Source organism: Hypanus sabinus, chromosome 27 (assembly GCF_030144855.1).
Source record: "Hypanus sabinus isolate sHypSab1 chromosome 27, sHypSab1.hap1, whole genome shotgun sequence".
NCBI lineage: Eukaryota > Metazoa > Chordata > Chondrichthyes > Myliobatiformes > Dasyatidae > Hypanus > Hypanus sabinus.
Window position 1 is genome coordinate 40118693 of NC_082732.1, and position 22240 is coordinate 40140932.

Sequence of the window (22240 nt, forward strand, 5' to 3'; positions counted from 1 at the left end):
TATTTAAGGCAGAGATTGATAGATTCTTGATTGGTCAGAGCATGAAGGGATACAGGGAGAAGGCAGGAGACTGGGGCTGAGAGGGAAAATGGATCAGCCATGTTGAAATGGCAGAGCAGACTCAATAGACCCAATGGCCTAATTCTACCCCTATATCTTATGGTAAAACAACAGCCCTATCGTCAGCCTTATCTCTCCCATTCCCATCCCCCTGCCAAATTAGTTTAAACCCTCCCCAAAAGCGCTAGAAAACTTGCCCGCAAGGATCTTCTAGTCCTCTTGAAATAAATGCCAATTCTCATCTAAGCTAGCAAGCCCTGGAAGGGAAAGAAGACTTGAGATGCAGAGGGAGTTGGTAGGGGAAGATCAACTGAGGCAAGGTGGGTGATTGGATGGTGACCAGGAAGAGGGCTATATGGAGGGAAGGTTTAGATTCATCTCAGAGTAGGAAAAATGGTCAGCACAATATTGTGGGATGAAAGGTTTGTACTGTTCTGTGTTCCTTATATTCATTTACATCTCCAACTCCTCTCCCACCTGGGGACACAATGCCAGGGGTCTCCCGTCCAGCTCATTATCCAAAACAAATGGTGTCCTCCGCAAGTGTCACACCACCAAACAGTGCCACGGAGCTCACCCCCCAGCCCACCACATTGCCCTTCCTCCATCTGTACCTGCACTCCATTAGACGTCGAATCTCTGAAGGACTGAGCACATGGTCCCACATGTTGAGAGTGGTTACGTCTCCCACAAACGCATCAGAGTACATGCCCTCAATGCCATCCTGGTCTTTCCCCATGATCAGGGATCCGCCTGCTTCAATAATGTATCCCTTCTTAACGTGTCTCGCCCGGGCTACAAGCCCGTTGTTCCACATTTCCACCGCTCCCGTCTCAGAAGTCCACGTTGCACAGTAGTGCACCCACTCGTTTGTCTGGAAGTTCAAAGGCACATTCACAAACTGGCCTCCAATCCACAGCCCCCAGTCAAGGCCCACAGAAAGAACGAGTTCGTTGTCGCTCTCCCTTGTTGCGTATGACAGGAGGATCCGCGGCAGGGAATCACTGGCTCTGATCCACAAGCACATTGTAAATGAAGTGAGGTTCATGCTGCGATGGGTTTGGATCTCCACGTAACTCACAGGGCTTTGCTTGGAGAAGTGAAAAGCAGGATATGAAGACAACTCACTGCCTTTGAAATCAATTTAAAAAAGAGATGTCAATGGCCATTATATTCAACTTCTAAAGTATCTCCTAGCCTCTTTAATGTTAAACAATGCACACAAAATGCCAGAGGAACTCAGCGAGTCAGGCAGCATCTGCGGGAGTGGACGCAAGGATTGAACCTGGGTCACTGATACTGCAAGGTGTTGTGCTAACTGCTACACTACCATGCCACCCCCACCTTCGAGATATGTTCTGATATCCTGACAAAAGCCCTAATGATGTTGGCTGTTAACTTCCCTCCATAGATGCTGCCTGACCTGCTGAGTTCCTTCAGCAGATTTTTTATTTTTGCTCCAGATTCCAGCATCTGCAGGTTCTTGTATCTCCATCTCAAAACACTGGAGAGATAGACTGGGAGGAATTTTCAGGATCAGTGTACTCTGAGGTCAGTATCTCCATCACTGAGGCCCTCGTGGCTCAGCTGGCTCTGACTGGAAAGTCATGTCCTCAAGAGCCCCAACACGACATTCCCAAAATAGACGCTGCATTCTGAATTCCGTCACGGCAAAAGATTGTGGACAGCTCAAAGACTGGAGAATACCCTCAGAGCCATTTGAGGAAGTGGTACATCTCTGCTGTCTGGTAGGGATCTGGGTCTTGTGATCTCTCAAAATAGGAAAGGAACATTCAGTGTGTCAGTCAGAAACGAGAGTGTGTCCCTGGGACGTGCAAGCGGCCGAAAGAGTGATATTAACCCAAAACTGTCCATCTGCAACCCTCAGCCCAACCTGCTGAAGAGTCTCAAAGTTAAAATAAGTCAAGTCAAAGTCAAAATAAATTTATTATCAAAGCGTATATACTCTCAGTGGTTGCTTTATTAGCTACACCAGCTCATTAATGCAAATATCTAATCAGCCCATCAGGGGTGCCTGGGTTTTACCTGTGATGGACTGGGCTATATTCACACCTTTCTGCATGACTGTTCCTGGGCATTGGTGGTTCCATATCAGGCTGTGACGCAAACAGTTCGTGCATGGAGCACGATAGCCTCGGTGCCCACCTCGGGACCCACAGACTGGAGGAGAGCCAGAACCTTCTCATCAGGAATGGACAGCTTAATGAGATGAAAATGAAATACTGAATAATTGACAGCTATGCTGTTTCAAGGCCTGCGGTTAGTTGGTGCTGCGGACAAGTGAAGTGAGTGAGGCTCTGCTGCCATCTCCAGGAGGAGATGAGGAATTGCACTGTGTTAACTTCAAGACCGGTGACTACAGATGCTGGGAATCTGGAGCACACACACACATACACCAGGCAGCACCTGTGATTGGATGACTGGTCAGAAGACCATCAGGTCAGTTTTGGGGTTCAGTTTCAGGTTCCATCTCCTGAAGCCAAGTCACCATCCTCTACTTAATAGGATCCCCACCTCAGCAAGGGGTCAAGAACCCTGGGACCAAGGACATGCCACAAAAGGCAAGTAGGTATGGGTCAGACTGGGCACAATCCTATTGTGGGAGCTTGTTATGCATATTTTAGCTGCCACGTTCGCAATGACAGTAATAATTCTGTGTCGTCATTCCTACCTGATTCTGAATTTTGTAATTTATTCAAAATTCCTTCAATTCTATCCAACTTCCTTTGAAGAGTATCAAGGTGGCAAGAACCTATTAGTGACAAAAATAAGTCATCGTGTCAATGGGATTATGAGGCACAGGGCTAAAATATGCATTGCTTGTGCTAAGGTGTTACACCTTTCTGCTGGAGAGGTTGAAATGAGGCTTCCACAACTCTGTCGTTAATTGGCTGTGCGTGCCGATAATCATTCCTCAGGGTTTTGTTCTCCCAGTCCATCACAGAGTTTTCCAACAATCGGATCTCCGGAAAAATATCAGGAGAAAAGTTAACTTATGAAGTGTAGTGAATGCAACAAGAGCACATAGATTCTCTGCGCTTGAACTCAATGGAGTTTCGAAGAATAAAAACCCAGCTCGCACCACGTTTGCAACAAACACAAAATGCTGGGGGAGCTCAGCAGGTCAGGCAGCAGCTATGGAAAAGAAGACACAGTTGACGCTTCAGGGCTGGAAAGAAAGGAGAAGTCAGAGTAAGAAGGTGGGTGAAGGGGAGGAAGATGTACAAGGTGGCATGTGATGGGTGAAACCAGGAAGGGAAGAGGGGGTGAAGTGAAGAGCTGGGAAGTTGATTGGTGAAAGAGATAAAGGGCTGGAGAAGGGGGAATCTGTTAAGAGAGGATAGAAGACCATGGAAGAAAGGGAAGGGGGATGAGCACCCGAGGGAGGTGATGGGCAGGTGATGGGATAAGGTGAGAGAGGGAGAAAGGAATGGGAAATGGTGAAGGGGGAACAATTACCGGAAGTTCAATAAGTTGATGTTCATGCCTTGAGGTTTGAGGCTACCCAAACAGAGTATAAGGTGTTGCTCCCCCAACCTGATCGTGGCCTCATTGCAGCAGTGGAGGAGGCCATGGACTGGGAATTTAGCTTATTACATATTTCACTGTATGTCTCGATGTACATCTGATGGATAAATGAATCGGAATTGGAATTGAGGGATGGCTTTTCTGCCAAGGGGGTGTTCGTATGTGGAATGAAGCGGTTGACCGGTTTCCTGAAGAGCCTGTTTCTGTCCTGTGTTACTCTATATTTCCAGGATTGTCTTTCATTCTTCTAAACCCTGGCAGAGACAGGCCTAGTCTACTCACTCTCCCCTAATAAGCAAATTCTTCCATCCTAGTAACCAGTCAGTCCAATGAATCTTTATTGCACATCATATTTGTTCCTATCTTTATAGATATTAGACTGACCTTTATGAAAACATAATTGGGATCATTTTTACCTGATTAGAGGAGAGCACAATTGGTGTGTCAAAGATTGTCCAGATTATAGACTCAAAACAAGGTGGGGTTGTCAGAGAACCTTTGTATCTGTAGAAGTTGGAGAGGTTATCTGGCAGCATTGTGCTGATGTCAAATGGTTGCATTTCTGTAAACTGGCCTGAAAGGAAAAGAGAAAGTTGTAGATAATCTGAATAAAATATAGAACAGTCCAGCACAGTAAAGGTCAGTCAGCCCACAATGTTGTGCTAACCCTTTAGCCTAATCTAAGATCAATCAAACCCTCCCTTTCTACAGAGCCCTCCATCTTTCTATTATCCAACATCATCATCATTGTGTGCCATGTTGTAGGACATCATCATTATGTGCCATGTCATATGACATGGGTGATCATGGTCTATCCATAACCATGATTATTCTTGGCAAATTCTTCTACAGAAGTGGTTTGCCATTGCCTTCTTCTGGGCAGTGTCTTCACAAGAAGGGTGACCCCAGCCATTAGCAACACTTTCCAGAGATTTTTTGCCTGGCGTCAGTGGTCACATAACCAGGAGCTGTGATATGCACCAGCTGCTCCCGTGGCTTCATGTGACCCTTATCGGGGGGGTGGGGGGGTGCTAAAGGAGGTTCTACAACTTTTCCAAGGGTGATCTGAAGGCCAGCAGAGGGATGGAGCACCTTTGGTAGAGAGGTAACTCCACCCCAAAGCCCAGATCCTCTACATTTATTTTAAATAGAAGAGAAGACAATGTACCTGCGTAACGGATTTTACTCAAGCTGGAGATAAAGTCACTGTAGTATGTGTTTTCCAAATGTCCATCCTGGAAAATAGCCATGGAGTAAACAGTCAGTCAGGTAACCACAACAAAACATCTCTCCGCCATCAGCTCGTGAGCATATGGATATAGTGTAGCTCCCCCGCATGACTGGTTTCATCACCATCTGGTAGAATGTACTGTACGAGGAGCCTTTGTTGGCTTTGGCCCTGTACTTGATGGACGTCAGAAGAATGAGAGGGAATAGAATCATAGTGTCATGGTGTCATTGAGCACAACAATAGACAATAGGTGCAGAAGTAGACCATTCGGCCCCTCGAGTCTGCACCGCCATTCTGAGATCATGGCTGATCATTCACTATCAATACCCAGTCCCTGCCTTGTCCCCATATCCCTTGATTCCCCGATCCATCAGATATCTATCTAGCTCCTTCTTGAAAGCATCCAGAGAATTGGCCTCCACCGTCTTCTGAGGCAGTGCATTCCACACCTCCACAACTCTCTGGGAGAAGAAGCTCTTCCTCAACTCCGTTTTAAATAACTGACCTCTTATTCTCAATCCATGCCTTCTGGTACTGGACTCTCCCAACATCTGGAACATATTTCCTGCCTCAATCCTATCAAATCCTTTAATTATCTTAAACGTTTCAATCAGATCCCCTCTCAATCTCCTCAATTCCAGCGTGTACAAGCCCAATCTCTCCAATCTCTCTGCATAAGACAGCCCTGCCATCCCAGGAATCAACCTAGTGAATCTACGCTGCACTTCCTCAATTGCCAGAATGTCCTTCCTTAAACCTGGAGACCAAAACTGTACACAATATTCCAGGTGTGGTCTCACCAGGGCCCTGTACAAATGCAAAAGGACATCCTTGCTCTTGTACTCAATTCCCCTTGTAATAAAGGCCAACATTCCATTTGCCCTCTTCACTGCCTGTTGCACTTGCTCATTCACCTTCATTGACTGGTGAACTAGGACTCCTAGGTCTCTTTGCATTTCACCCTTACCTCACTCTACACCGTTCAGACAATACTCTGCCCTCTTGTTCCTGCTTCCAAAGTGGATAACTTCACATTTATTCACATTGAATGACATCTGCCAAGTATCTGCCCACTCACCCAGCCTATCCAAGTCTCCCTGTATTCTCCTAACGTCCTCTTCGCATGTCACACTGCCACCCAGTTTAGTATCGTCAGCAAACTTGCTGATATAGTTTTCAATGCCCTCATCTAAATCATTGACATAAATCGTAAAGAGCTGTGGTCCCAATACAGAGCCCTGTGGTACCCCACTAGTTACCTCCAGCCAGTCCGAGAAACACCCATTCACTGCTACCCTTTGCTTTCTATCTGCCAACCAGTTTTCTATCCATGTTGAAACCAACAGTGCGGAACTGGCCCTTCAGCCCATCTAGTCTGTGCCAAAATATTACTCTGCTGATCCCATCAACCTGCACCTGGAGTCTCATTGATTCTGGACGTGGAGAGGGTATTTCCATTAGTAGGAGAATCTTGGATCTGAGGGCACATCACCCTCATCATCATTATGTGACATGTCGTATGACATAGGCGATCATGATCGTATTGTACTCTGCAAATTTTTCTACAGAACTGGTTTGCCATTGCCTTCTTCTGAGTGGTGTCTTTACAAGACGGGTGACCCTGGCCATTATCAATGATCTTCAGCGATTGTCTGCCTGGTGTCAGTGGTTGCATAACCAGGACTTATGATATGTACCGGCTGCTCATACAACCTGCTCCCATTGCTTTATGTGACCTCATTCGGGGGGCTGAGCAGGTGCTACACATTGCCCAAGGGTGACCCGCAGACTGACTTTACACCTCCTTAGGTAGAGACATATCTCTACCTCACCTCCCAAGCCTTCATATAAAGAGATGTCCCTTTAAAACTGAGATGGTGAATTCTTCAGCCAGACAAAGGTGAATCTGTGAAATTTGCTACCACAGAGGTCAAGCCATTGGGTGTGTTTAAGGCAGAGATTGACGGGTTCCTGATTGGTAAGGGAGTACAGGGTTCAAGAAGAAGTTGGGAGAATAGGGATGAGTAAAACATGATTGAATGGTGGAGCGGAGTTGATGCTTATCTTATTGTTTATTCATTTTTGGCTTAACCCCAACCTCATTTACTGTTGGTTTGTTTGAACTGTTGCTTTCTTAATTATTCAGCTTGCCTTCTTTTTCTCGCAGATTAATTTCAAGTCTTTCAATTTATCTTGCTATCTGTCCTTCTATCAGCCACAGTTTGTAATCTGCTAGGGTTTGTATGGAATCAGAACATTGAAGATCTTGCTGGAACAAGGATCTTAGCCAAGATTACTGGGGAACAGGCATTTTGTTAAAGAAATGGGACACCTGAAATAACAGAGCGATGTTCATTGGCATAGCAGCATTTTAAAGGTTCAGTCAATGCCCATGAATGGAAAAGCCTACAAAACTTAGTGGATTCGGCCCGGTCCCATCACAGGAAAAACTCTCCCCATCACTGGGCTACAAGGACCCCCCGCCAAACAGGCCATGCTGCCATCAGGAAGGAGGTACAGAAGCCCAAGGTCCTATACCACCAGGTTCAGGAACAGTTATTACCCCTCACCCATCAGGCTCTTGAACCAGCGTGGGCAACTTCACTTATCTAAACAACTCACCTGAGTCCACAACCTACGGACTCACTTTCAAGGTAAGTGCTCGCAATGTTGTTATTGATTGATTTATTTATTTATTAGACTTGCAGTTTGTCTTCTTTTGCATATTGTTTGTTTGTCGTCTTTATGTGTAGTTTTTAGTGATTCTATTGTATTTCTCTGTTCTACTATAAATGCCTCCAAGAAAATGAATCTCAGGGTATCTCCTGTACCTGATCATGTGGCCATGGAGTACATGTTCATGGTCTTCTGCTGCTGTAACCCATCCGCATCAAGGTTCAGCAATGCTCTTCTGCACACCGCTGTTGTAACGTGTGGTTATGTGAGTTACTGTCGCCTTCCTGACAGCTTGATCCAGTCTGGCCATTCTCCTCTGACCTCTCTCATTAACGAGGCATTTTTGTCCACAGAACCGCTGATCACTGCTGGTTGTTTTTGTGTTTTTACACCGTTCTCTGTAAACTCCAGAGACTGTTGTGCATAACAATTCCAGGAGCTCACCAGTTTCTAAGATACCCCATCCAACACCATTCCATGATCAAGGTCACTGTGATCACATTTCTTCCCCATTCTAACATTTGTTCTGAACAACAAATGAACCTCTTGACCACATCTGCATCTTTTTAATGCAGTGAGTTGCTGTCACAAGATTAGATATTTGCATTAACAAGAAGGTGCACAGGTGTACCTAATAAAATGGCCATTGAGTGTACTTCGATAATAAATTCACTTTGAACTTTGAACTTTTAGTTTCTCAAGCTACCAGGCAACAACTTAACATAGGTCCACATGGATGTATAAAATAAAATGTCCGAACAGTTTACTCTGAGATAGATTTAAAGGAGCATCTTCTGAGGCAAAATAAGAGACAGAGGGTTTAGAGTCTTAGAATCATAGAGTACTACATCTCAGAAACGGTCCATCTAGTCCATCTGGTTGCAGTCCCATCCAGCTTCAGTGGAAAACGCCTGCTTGCATTTACCCTATCTATACCCCTCATAATTTTATATACCTCTATCAAATCTCCTCTCAGTCTTCTACATTCAAAAGAACACAGTACTAACCTATTCAAAATCTATCCTTTCTAACTCAGGTCCTCCAGACCTGGCAACATCCTTGTAAATTTTCTTTGCAGCCTTTCAACCTTGTTTACATCTCTTCTTTAGATTGGTGACCAAAACTGCACAGATACTTCGAATTAGGTCTCACCAACGTCTTGTACAACAACTTCAACATATCGTCCCATCTTCTGTACTCAATACATTGATTTGTGAAGGCCAATGTGCGACCCCTTGACGACCCTTTCTTCCTGTGGTGCCACTTCCAATGAATTGTGTACCTGTTTTCCCAGATCCCTTTGTTCCCCCACACTCCTCAGTGCCCGACCGTTCACTGTGTAAGATCTACCCTGGTGGTTTTACCAAAACCTTGCACCTGTCTGCCTCAAATTCCATCCGCCATTTTCAGCCCATTTTTCCAATCCTTTGCATTCTTTTAAGCTTATTAATATCTTTCCTGTAGGAAGGAGAGAGGGGGCAATTCCAGAGCTTTGGAGCCCCTAAGTGGAATTCGTTCCCACAGGCCGCTGTAAAGGCCAAGTCGTTGAGTATATTTAAGGCAGAGGGTGATTGGTCAGGCCACAAAGGGAGAAGGCAGGAGATTGGGCTGAGAGGGAATGGATCACCATGATGAAATAGTGGAGAAGACTCAGTGGGCCAAATGGCCTAATTCTGCTCCATTATCTTAAGGTCTTATATTTAAAATGGACATTAATAGGTTTTTGATGAGTCAGGGCATCAAAGATTATGGGGAGAAAGGGGTTGAGAGAGGTAATAAATCAGCCATGATGGAATGGTGGAACAGACCTGATAGGGACCAAATGGCTTAGTCCTGCTCCTATATCATAGTCTTACGGTCTCAGCAAGGCATAAGCATAAGACAATCTTGAGCAATTCACGCACAAACGTGCAGGAGGAGCTCAGCTGGTCAGGCAGCATCTTTGGAGGGGAATAAATTGTCGAAATTTTGAGCCGAGACCCCAGAAGTTGCATAGCTGTTGCCTGCCCTGCAGAGTTCCTCCAGCATCTGCCGAATTTCTTATGCATTTTATGTGTGCTGCTCCAGTGCAGCCAGGGCCTGTTCTCTCGAAGACTGAATTCGTCGATGCCGTGTCCTCCAACTGGCACAAAGTAGCCTCCAGCACTTCACAGAAGGAAACCACATTTCATTCACTGATTTAATTTGTGATGGGCCTTGGGGAAAACCAACCCCAAGATCTGTGTGGAGCTGCCCAGGATACGTCTGTAACCCCGCAGTTCCTGAGCGACTGCTTTACCACAGCGCACTACTCAGTGTGGAGTTGGCCTGAGGTCACCCGTGCTGAGCTCTCCATGGAGACCAACAGGGCAACATCAGCATCTGCAGGCAGCTCGACTTTCAGATCAGTCAACCAGCTGGTTCGCCCACAGGTTAACCACGTACATTGACTGAAATTCACAGAGTAAGTCAGCTGCTGGGAGAGAAGTGCAGCTGTTACCCAATTTAATGAATTGAATTTAAAAGTTCACAGTTTCACATTTGCTTTTGGTGTGTGTGTGTGTGTGTGTGTGACTGAGTGAGTGATGTGTATGATATGTGTGGGTGTGAGATATATGTATCTGGATCACGATATATTTGTGTGGGTAGGTGTCTATGTGGGTATACAGGTGGGTGTCTGTGTGTGTAGGTGTGCCCGGATGTGCAGGTAGGTAAGTGTGTGTGTGAGTGATGTGTGTGTGTGCGTGTGCGTAAGATGTATGTATCTGGATCTCGATATATCTGTGTGGGTAGGTGGATAGGTGTCTATGTGGGTGTACAGGTGGGTGTCTGTGTGCGTAGGTGTGCCTGGATGTGTGTGTCTGTCTGTCTTTGTGGGTGCAGTGCATGTCTGTGACCTATGCCACCCTTATCTCCCATCCACACTAATCCCACTTGCCCACATTAGGACTTTATCCTTCTTTTCCCTGCCAGTGTTTTGTCTAAATGTCCCTTAAATGTAGCAATTATATCTGATTGCAGCACATTCCAGATATCAGTGACTCTCTGTTAAAAAACTTTCACCCTCAGCTCTCCTTTAAAGCTGAATCATACCCACAAGAGTTTCTGCAGATGCTGGAAATCCAGAGTAACACACACAAAATGCTGGAGCAGCTCGGCAGGTTAGACCGCACCTGTGGAGAGGAATAAAGACTTGACTTTTCATCAGGAATCCAGCAATTTGTGTATGAAACCCTTTAAAGTTCCTTCCTCTCACCTTAAACCTCCAGCTTTTTGTTTTTGATACACCTGCCATGAGAAAAAGATTTCAAATATTTACCTTAATACCACAACATGTTTTTACTTCAGGTTTTTACATTTTACATGGTAAAATATTGGGTTTTCCAGTGAATTTGTTGAGGTGAAAGGGAGCAGGTAAAATACAAACACAGCAGACCCTGGGCCTGGCCAAAAATCTTTAATTTTTATTTATTTATTGTGGTACAGCCCAGAACAGGCTCTTCCAGCCCTTTTGATCTATGCAGCCACCCAGCAATCCCCTGATTTAATCCTAGACTAATCATGGGATAATTTACAACGACCAATTAACCTACTAACCTGTAGGTCTTTGGATTTTGGGAGGAAACTGGAGCACTCGGAGGAAACCCCTGCGGTCTCAGGTTAAACCTACAGGCAGCGCCGGGAATTTAATCCAGGCTGCCGATACTGTAAAGCGTTGTGCTGACTGCTAAGCTACCATGCCTCTCCAAATCCTAACACCAGGAGTGGGGTTACCCATGTTTCAGATCCATCCCCGGCAGTACACTGGCCCGCATTTTCAACATTCAAGTTTACTGTATACAGTGAAGCATGCAGCGGAATGCATCCTTTGCGTTAACAACCAACACACCTGAGGCTATGCTGGGGGCAGCCCACAAGCATCGCCACACCTTCCAGCACCAACATGCAATACCCATAATGCTCAGCAAAACAACCTAGAACATAACAAACAACAACAGCACAACAAGCCCACTGCCCCCTCACACCCACGGACATTCCGGATAACAAACATGGCCCTGGTCATGTACCCCGGACCACCACCTCATGATCTGGACCAATGAGTGAACCATATGCCAAACTATCAGAACATCCAATCAGATGCCAGACTGTCAGAGTTTCACGGTAATCTTTCTCCGTCAGTGAATCGGAGTCATTACAGCCATGGTTGATAGATTTTGGACTAAAAGGAAACCAAAGATAAGAAGATGAAAGGGACTGTAAAAGCTGTAATCTGGAGCAAAAACAAATGCTGGAGGAGCTCAGCAGGTCAGGCAGCATCTCGGGTGGCCAATATTTCAGGGAGTAGAGCAAGGGTCTATGAGGGGGGCATTGCACAAGACTGAAATAAGATGCAGAAAGTTGTAAACCCTTTCAGCTCCATCGCTGGCATTATCCTCCCCAACATCCAGGACACCTTCAAGGAGGCAGCATCCATCACACACACCACCCAGAAAATGCCCTCTTCTCATTGCTACCTTCAGGGAAGAGGTACAGGAGTCTGAAGGCACACATTTAATGATTCAAGAATAGTTTCTTCCTCTCCGCCATCAGATTTCTGAATGGATATTGAACCCATGAACACCACCTTACTACTTTTCTTTTATCTTTTTGCTCTACTTATTTAATTCAACTTTCTAAATATGTGTTTGTATATGTATACACACATACTACTCATTGTAATTTAAAATCTTTATTATTATGTATTTCAATCACTGCTGTCACATAACAACAAATTTCACAACATATGCCAGTGATATTAAACCTGATTCTGATTTTGAAGGGTGAACCATGCTCCTACAGACTATGTAGATCTTGTGTCTTGCTGCAACGTCTATTATTACGTATCTTACATTATCTCAATAGTGTAGCTTTTCCAGAGCAAATTCACACAAGAATTATCCCAGGAATGAAAGGGTTAACCTGTGAGGAGCGGTGGATAGCTTTGGCCTGTACACGCTAGAGTTTAGAAAAATGAGGTGTATCTCACTGAAGTCAATTGAATGTTTGAAAATCCTAGGTAGAGCGGACATGGAGATGATGTTTCCCATGGTGGGCGGAGTCTAGGACCAGAGGGCACAGACTCAGAATAGAGGGAGGTCCATTTCGAACAGAGATGAGGAGGAATTACTTCAGCCAGAATCTGACTTCGTGATGGAAGGGAAGGCAAAGAATGCACTGAAGTTCAGTCACCATCCAGTGACACAGACTGAAGTTATTCTGAGGGACGTTGGGGTTGGACTGTGGAAGTGGTTGCTGGATTGTCCACCTTCAGAAATTCTTGGCACTCCAGCTGATTCCAATGGACTGGAGTGAGACTAATGTGCCTCCAGTGTTTATTCCAGTCAGAAGGGAATAAACAAGAAATTAATCTGACAAATTTCTTTAGCTAGAAGGTGGTGAATCTGTGGAATTCATTGGCACAGGCAGCTAAGGTGGCCATGTCATTGGGTATATTTGAAGCAGAGGTTGATAGGCTCTAAAGTTGTCAGAGGGCACGAAGAGAAGGCCGCAGAATGGGGTTGAGAGGAATAATAAATCAGCTATGACAATGGTGGAACAGACTTGATGGGCCAAATGGCCTAATTCTGCTCCTATGTCTTATGGTCTTGTTGTCCTTGCACCTAGCTGTGATGCCTACTAGTTATGTATCTTCCATTGTGTCTCAGTTGCAAATCAGTTTTATTTCTGGTGAAATCTTGAGCCTTACCTCATAGAAAAATGCAAGCACGGCCAATCCATCTGGTTTGGTAGAAGCTTCAGAGAAACTGCTGTATTTGTCCGAATTGTAATGAACAATGTGTAACTGGAAAACAAAATGTGAAGTAATGGTTTTAGTCCAGTAATGTCCAGGCTGTATGATAGCTTGGCATCTACAGTAGACTACACCAAGCCTGGTACAAAAGCAAAACATGATGAAACTCAAAGAAAAAATGTTGGAAATCTTCAGCAGATCAGGGAGCACGGAGAAAGGGACAGAATTAATGCTTCGGGTCGACAAACTTTCATCAGAAGAAGAACAAGTTTTGGAGGGAACCAGGTTTTAAGATGAAGAGAAATGGAGAGAGGAAAGAAAAGAACGACCACAAAGGAGTGCGAGACGCCATTAGAGGCTAAGTAACAAAAATGGTTCAGGTACAAGGCTAAGAAATGATGGAACAAGTAAAGAAACAAAGAGTGTACCAAGAGGTGATGCAAATGGGAACTGCAGATTCATTGGAATTGTGGACCTCAGCACTGAATCTAGACCTTAGCATCCTACCTGATATCATGAACAATGATTTCTCTAACTTCTGGTAATTTCTTTCTCCACCTCCTCTCTTTTTCCATCCCAATTCTGGCTCCCTCCTTATCCATTTGTTTCTTCTCACCTGCCCATGTCCTTCCTCTGGCGCCCCTCCACCTTCCCTTTCTCCCATGGTCCACTGTCCTCTCCTATCAGATTCCTTATTCATCATCTCTTTACCTCTTCTTCCTAGCCCATTTCATCCTCTCTGGCCTATCCATCTATCTTCCCCTTCACCTGGTCTCACCTATCATTGCCATCTTGTTCTCCTTCACCCCCCCCCCCATCTCTTATTCTGGTTTCTCCCCTTTCCTTTCCAGTCCTGATAAGGTTTTTCTGCCCAAAACATTGACTGTTTATTGCTCTCCACAGATGCTTGCTCGACCCACAGAGATCCTTGAGAATTTTGTGTGTGTTTCTATGGAAAGCCTTGTGGTGTCTAGTCAAGGTGCAATGCCTTGAGCTTAAAGTAAGCTTCAGTAAAAGAAATAATCAGTAAACATCCCCTCATCTGACTCTACGACAGAAGGGAGGTCAAAGAATGCACTTCAATCCAGTTCACCGTCCAACGATGCAGACTGAAGCAATTCTGAGGAGCAATGGGGAGCAGAGCATGGAAGTGGTTGTAGGATTGTCCACCTTTGGAAATTTTTTGGCACTCCAGCTGATTCCAATGGACTGGAGTGAGACTAATGTGCCTCCAGTGTTTATTCAAGTCAGAAGGGAATAAACAAGAAGTTAATCTGACAAATTTCTTTAGCTAGAAGGTGGAGAACCTGTGGAGTTCATTGCCAAAAAGAGCCGTGAAAGCCAAGTAATTGAGTAAGTTTACAGTGGAGGTTGATAGGTTCTTGATTAGTAAGGGTGTTCCAAAGTTAGGTGCAAAATAAATCAGCCATGATCAATGGGCCGAATGGCCTAATTCTGCTCCTTTGTCTTCTGGTCAGAAGTGTGAGAAAAGTTAGAATCCAATATAAAAGTGAAGACAGAAGACAGAGTCCGTGCCTGAGCAGAGGAGATCACATTTCAAGCAATGAGTACGGTATATAAAAATACAATTTAATCATTGTTTGATGAAGGGTCTTTGCCCAAAATGTCGACTGTTCACTCTTTTCCAGAGATGTTGCCCAACCTCCTGAGTTCCCTCCAGTATCTTGTGAGTGTTGCTTTGGATTTCCAGCATCTGCAGGCTTCCTCCAGTTTTTAATCATTGTTTTGCCTGGGAAGAGTGCCTGAGGTTCTGGACAGTTGCTCTGAGCCCTATAAACGAGCTTGAGCCAAGGCTTACTTTGACCTCGGTGGCCTGGGACAGTCAAGGCACTGTGACGGACCAGGGGTGTGAACACTAAAGCTTCAGGATTAAGAAGGCCACTGCCTCCTCTCACAGGAAACTTGGGTGACATCTGGAAGCATCACCAGTGGAACTGATCCTTGGCACTGTATCAAGGAAAGGAGTGAAGAGACTTAAAATGAAAGGTGTGGACAATGTAACAAGGAATATGGAATAAGGAACAAGGAAAGGGAAGCAAGATGTTTCAAGATACATCGACGTGACAGCCAACAGATGACAATCAACAACAGAGCAGGCATCACTCCCTGTGGCACACCATTAGCCATTCAGAGGAAACCATCTACTTTCCACTGTCTTCTCCTTCGAGGCCAGTATTACATCTTCATCCTGAATGCCAGTCTTTGTCTTTTTCCTTTCTTTCAACAGATTCCGAAAGAACACACTTGTAGAGGAAAGTACTCACGCAAGACCCGATCTGCCCTGACCCTCCTCACTGGAGGGTCTGCACATCCAAGGGATTCAGTCAGATGTACTTCATTGTGCCTGCTGTCACAAATATATCCTCTCTGTAGATAGGACCTTTCCGTTTGGAGTGAAGGGTGAGGGATGACTTGATAGAGGTGTATAAAGTTGTAAGAGGCATTGATGGAGTGGACAGTCAGAGACTTCTACCCAGGGCGAAAATGACCAAAACGAGGAGGCCTAATTTTAAGGTGATTTTAAGGAGCGATGTCAAAGATAAGTTTTTTACATAAGAAGTGGTGAGTGCGTGGAACGTCCTGCCTGGGGTGGTGGTCGAGGCAGGTGCATTACGGGTATTTAAGAGACTCTTAGATAGGGACATGGATGATAGAAAAATGGAGGGCTACGTTGGTGGGAAGAGTTTGATTGATCTTTGAGTAGGTTAAAATGTTGGCACAACATCATGGGCCAAAGAGCCTGAACTATTCTGTGTTTTGAGGATTCTGCACAAACCCATGTCTACAGATCAGTCCTCATGAAGGATCTGGGTTGGAAACCTGAACTCTATTCGTTTCCATAGATGCTGCCGGACTTATTGAGTTCCTCCAGAATTTTCAAATTTCAAAGTCCAATGTAAATTTATTATCCAAGTACTGATATGTTACTTTATACAAGCCAAGGATTCATTTTCTTGCAGGCATTCACAGTAAAAACGAAGAAACACAATAGAGTCAATGAAAAACCATATTTAATCTGGGGTGCTGATATAACCTGCAACACCCCAGGGTTGCAAAATGCACTGGTTTGTATTAAAGGGACATTGCAATCAGTTTTTGCTTTAGAGATACAAGCCCTTCTGGACCAACAGGCCCAGGCCACCCACTTATGACCAATTAACCTACCTACCGGTACATCTTCGGACTGTGGGAGGAAATCGGACCACCCGGAGGAAACCCACACAGTCACAGGGAGAACGTACAAACTCCTTCCAGACAGCAGTGGGAACTGAATTTGCGCTGTAATCGTATTGTGCTAACGACTTTACTACTGTGCTGCATTTCTGCAAACAACAGCCTAACAGGAACCTGAAACAAAACTTATCGGATTCCATCAACTTTCCTTATTGTCTCGGTATAATCGAAAGGTATTTTACTATTATACCTCTGCCACATATCGTATGCCATCAATCGTGTGCTCAGAGCCGCTACTCTCCAGATCGAGTCCACCCCAGTGGAAGTGCATCTGAACAGCCGTGTAGCGGTCCTCCAGCCCTTTGCTGATGGACATAGAGGGAGGCAAATTTATCGCAACTGTGAAAGCAAATTGCATGAGATTACTGGCTAATACATGCATTTCTCGTCTAAGTATTTTATGAATGGAGGGTGTATCTTATGAGAATAGGTTGAGTAAATTTGCCCTTTCCTCCTTGGATGATGGAGGATGATGGAGGATGAGAGGGGACCTGATAGAGATGTATAAGATGATGGGGAGCATTGATCGTGTGGATAGTCAGAGGCTTTTTCCCAGGGCTGAAGTGGCTAACATGAGGGGGCACAGTTTTAAGATGCTTGGAAGTAGGTACCGAGGGGATGTCAGGGGTAAGTTTTTCACACAGAGAGTGGTGGGTGTGTGAAATGCACTGCTGGCGACGGTGGTGGAAGTGGATATCAACAGGGTCTTTTAAGAGCCTCTTAGATAGATACATGGAACTTAGGAAAGAAGAGGGCTATGCAGTAGGGAAATTCTAGGCAGTCTCTAGAGTAGGTTACATGGTCGGCACAACATTGTGGGCCGAAGGGCCTGTAATGTGCTGTAGATTTCTATGTTCTATGAATGCTCTGCATATGAACATGTCTGTTTATATGTGTACTGTATGTGTGTGTTTTTGTGTGTGGGTATATATGTCTATGTATAAATGTGTATGTGTACTGCATGTGTGTATAAGAATGTAAGTGAGTACTTCTGTTAATTTATGTGTGTATATATAATTGTGTGTTTAAGTGTCTGTATGGTGTGTGTCCCGGTGTGTTATGTATATATAATTGTGTGTTAAAGTGTCCGTGTGGTGTCTCAGTGTGTTATGCATGCATATGTGTATGTGTGTACCTGTGCGTCTCTGTGCTTGTGTAACTGTGCATCTGTGCGTGTGCATGCAGCTGCACGTGTAAGTTTGTGTACACGTGTGGTATACATGCATATGCATGTCTGTGTGATATACGTATGCATGACAGTGCAATACATATCTTAATATCTGGAAACAAGCACTCTTACACAGTAATATATACATCACTGAAACAATCTAATCAAGCCCATTCATCATATTCCTTATAGTTTCTATATGAATTTGACCAAAATCTTCTCTGGTGCCATGTCACTTCCAACTATTATCTCCCACCATTTTACATTTACACTCTCACCTGGATATTACCTGCTGGCTCCTGCAATACCCCTCCCCACATCTGTACTGGCTTCTGCCTCCTGTCTTTCCAGTCCTGATGAAGAGTCTCAACTTGGAAGGTTGACTGTTCATTTCCCTCCATAGATATTGCCTGACCTGAGATCCTCCAGACTTTTGTGTGTGTGTGTTGCTCTGGTTTCCACAATTTGCAGAAACCCTTGTGTTTGTAATCAAACTTACTCTGTCTTTCTCAACTTTTGACCTGGCTTCCCATGCCATCCGCCTTCTGATCCCAGCACTCTCCAGTGGAGTGAAACCTAACTCCATAAAACATAGGAGTAGAATTAGGCCATTTGGTCAAGGCTGATTTAATATCCCTCTCAACCCCATTCTCCTGCCTCCCCCACCCCCTCCCTGTAATCTTTGACACCCTGACTAATCAAGAACCTATCAACTTCCATTTTAAATATACCCAATGACTTGGCCTCCACAGCTGTCTGTGGCAATGAATTCCACAGATTCACTACCCTCTGCCCAAAAAAAACCCCTCCTAATCTCTGTTCTAAAAGAATGTCTTGTATTCTGTGGCTGTGCCCTCTGGTCCTAGACTCCCCCACAAAAGGAATCCACATCCACTCTATGCCTTTCAATATTTGATAGGTTTCAAAGAGATCCCTCCTGATTCTTCTAAACTCCAACAAGTACAGGCCGAGAGCCATCAAACGCTCTTCATACATTAACCCTTTCATTCCTGGGACCATTCTAGTGAACCTGCCCTGGATCTTTACCGGCGCCAGTGCATCACTTCTTAGATAAAGGGCCCAAAACTGCTCACAATACTCATACCTCAGTTCCTCTCTATTTCCTCTCTATTCCTTGGAGCTGTCATAAGTAATAGCTCCTCTTCCTACACTAGATAGATAGATAGATAGATACTTTATTCATCCCCAAGGGGAAATTCAACATTTTTCCAGTGTCCCATACACTTATTGTAGCAAAACTAATTACATAAGTATTTAACTCAATATAAATATGATATGCATCTAAAATCACCCTCCCAAAAAGCTTTAATAAATAGCTTTTAAAAAGTTCTTAAATAGTTACTAAAGTGCATTGAGTGGTAACTTAAGCTCAGTCCTAACCCCGGCACTTTAACATGTCTTGCCCCAGTGGTTGAATTGTAGAGCCGAATGGCGTTGGGGAGTAATGATCTCTTCATCCTGTCTGAGGAGCATTGCATTGACAGCAACCTGCCGCTGAAGCTGCTTCTCTGTCTCTGGATGGTGCTGTGCAGAGGATGTTCAGGGTTTTCCATGATTGATCGTAGCCTACTCAGCGCCCTCCGCTCTGCCACTGATGTCATACTCTCCAGTTCTATGCCCACGACAGAGCCCGCCTTCCTTACCAGCTTATTAAGGCATGAGGCGTCCCTCTTCTTAATGCTGCCTCCCCAGCACGCCACCACAAAGAAGAGGGTGCTCTCCACAACTGACCAATAGAACATCTTCAGCATCTCACTACAAACATTGAATGACGCCAGCCTTCTGAGGAAGTACAGTCGACTCTGTGCTTTCCTGCACAGGGCATCTGTGTTGGCAGTCCAGTCTAGCTTCTCGTCTAACTGCACTCCCAGATACTTGTATGTCTTAACCTGCTCCACACATTCTCCATTAATGATCACTGGCTCCATATGAGGCCGAGGTCTCCTAAAGTCCACCACCATCTCCTTGGTCTTGGTGATATTGAGACGCAGGCAGTTTGAGTTGCACCATATCACAAAGTCCTCTATCAGTTTCCTATACTCTTCCTCCTGACCATTCCTGACACACCCCACTACGGCCGTGTCATCAGCGAACTTCTGCACATGGCAGGACTCCGAGTTATATTGGAAGTCTGATGTGTACAGGGTGAACAGGACCGGAGAGAGCACGGTTCCCTGCGGCGCTCCTGTGCTGCTGACCACCGTGTCAGACCTACAGTCTCCCAACCGCACATACTGAGGTCTGTCTGTCAAGTAGTAGCATTGTTACCATGGTGTTTCCCAAGGATATATCCCCGGCCTCTTCCTGCTTCTCACACACAAAACCTGCAAGAAGTTGAACCTCAAGATGGTATGGTCATGTGAGTGTATTTTCATAATAAATGTACTTTGAACTTCAGCCCAGCTTGTCCATGACAACCAAGCTGATCACCTAACTTAGTTCCACTTCTTTTGCCCATGTCCCTCTGAACCTGGGGTCCATGAACCCCTTGTTTAATGGGTTTGGTCCATGGCGTAGAAAGAGGTTGGGAACCCCTGGTCTAAACCTTTCCTATGCATATACTTAGAAACAGAGAAAACCTACAGCACAATACAGGCCCTTCGGCCCACAAATCTGCGTCAAATATGTCTTTACCTTAGAAATTACCTGGAGTTACCCATACCCCTCTGTTTTTCTGAGCTCCATATATCTATCCAGGAGTCTCTTAAAAGACCCTAACGTATCCATCTCCACCACTGTCACCGGCAGCCCATTTCACGGACTGACCCCTGATATCTTCTCTGTACTGACTTCCAAGCACCTTAAAACTGTGCTCTCTCATGCTAGCCATTTCCGCCCTGACTATCCACGTGATCAATGCCTCTCATCATCTTGTACACCTATACTTATCCAATTATCTTTTAAATGGTAATATTGTACATGGCTACTAGAAAGCAAATGAAAAGGGATAGATTATATAGAATTATCGGACTGAATTAGACCATAAAACATAGGAGCAGGATTAGGCCATTCGGCCCATCGAGTCAGTTCTCTCATTCCATCATGGCTGATTTATTATCCCTCTCAACCCCATTTTCCTGCCTTCTCCCCATAACATTTGATACCATTACTAATGAAGAACCTATCAACTTCTGCTTTAAATACACCCAATGACTTGGCCTCCACAGCCGCCTGTGGCAATGAATTCCACAAATTATACAAATACATTTTATAAGACATTTAATTTTATTGTTACAGTGTAGAGCAAAAGAATGACAGACCTGAATGACCATTATTTAACACCAGGAACATTCCTTCGAGGGGACCGTCGTATCCGCCTAACTCTAGCTCGGGCAGGGTGGGATTGTACAGGACCTTCTTCCTCTGAATGTCAATGGGAGACTGGTGCTTGCCAGCACACACTGGATATTTTGAACTCCAATGAGCTTCATTTAAGTCTCCTTCTGGGAAAAAGCAATGAATAACAGACACAAGAAATTAACAAAAAACATCCCCCGTTAAATTTATCAATTGCACGGTGCAGGTAGTCTGAGTTTTGTACTACCACAAACATTCAGTCAGAGGCCAGATTATTAGATACACCCCTGTACCTAATAAATTGGCCACAGTCATACAGAATTCTGCATAAACTCAGCAGATCAGACATGGAAAGGAATAAACAGTCAACGTTTCGGGCCAAGAATCTTTTCCAGGACACTGGGCCACTGAGTGTATATTCTGCAAGATTAAACAAGAAAGAAAACAATTACAAAAATAAAATTAAATGATCATTGAAAATTGGTTCATTATTTTCTCAGGTACTGAGGTATACTGTAGTGAAAACCATTGTTTTCTATACTATCCATGCAGATTCTTTCACATCAGTACTTCTACAGTATCGCTTTTATAATATTGCCACTTGAAAAAGAGAAGGCAAGTATTTTTGTATTAAATCACGTGAGATAAATATGTTAGTTACCTTGGTAGGTCCAGTGTTCTTTATTACCAATAGCTGACCGGGCACAAAGCAGAATAAAAACTCTGGAAGCAAACTTTTCCAGATACAAATATCCCATGTTTGTGAACAGAGATGCTAGTTTGTTCTTGCTATTGAAGTCAGTCACACAGACTGTGACTGTAAGGAACTCGCAGCTCTTGACAACGCAGAGTACAGAACAATACTGATGCTCCAATTAAAATTCACAGCGCGTCCCCTGGGTGTGGCGAATCATTTCAGCGGACTGTCCGACCTACTGATAAAATAGTTGCTGAAGGAAAACAGCGCTGGCAGTGAGAATGGTCCTCCCAGTCAGATCTGACCACTCCCACAGCACAATAACTCTGGTGAGTAAGAAGCAGTTGTTCACCCTTTTGCAGACTGTGGGTTTGCAAGGATGGTGTAGAGGGAAGTACAGGGGTCTGTATCACAGTTTGTCTGAGCAGCCATGTGACAGAGGACTCAATGATCTACAGGCTGTTTTCAGGAACATACACGGAGATTGTCATCAATGTTTCTGGAAGCAATGTCCCC

At 44.6% G+C, this 22240-nt stretch overlaps 1 protein-coding gene across 1 annotated transcript; it reads right to left on the bottom strand.

Annotated features, from left to right (window-relative positions):
- Positions 1 to 456: 456 nt before the first annotated feature.
- ca6 (carbonic anhydrase VI) lies at positions 457 to 21036 on the bottom strand. Its single transcript, XM_059951627.1, has 7 exons — positions 20991 to 21036; positions 16732 to 16880; positions 13242 to 13337; positions 4778 to 4844; positions 4026 to 4183; positions 2919 to 3044; positions 457 to 1150 (listed from the first exon to the last, which is right to left on the bottom strand). Exons 1-7 carry the CDS (start codon positions 21019 to 21021, stop codon positions 575 to 577), a joined length of 1203 nt encoding a protein of 400 aa, XP_059807610.1. The 5' UTR covers positions 21022 to 21036; the 3' UTR covers positions 457 to 574.
- Positions 21037 to 22240: the final 1204 nt, after the last annotated feature.

Excerpts from the sequence above, each read along its gene's own strand:
- ca6 (XM_059951627.1), bottom strand. The coding sequence starts at position 21,021 with ATGTTCCTGGTGTTAAATAATGGTCATTCAG. Across the intron at positions 4,184-4,777 it reads GAGTAAAATCCGTTACGCAG|GCCAGTTTACAGAAATGCAA; the intron begins GTACATTGTCTT and ends TTTTCCTTTCAG. Across the intron at positions 3,045-4,025 it reads TTGTGCTCTCCTCTAATCAG|ATCCGATTGTTGGAAAACTC; the intron begins GTAAAAATGATC and ends ATTTTTCCGGAG.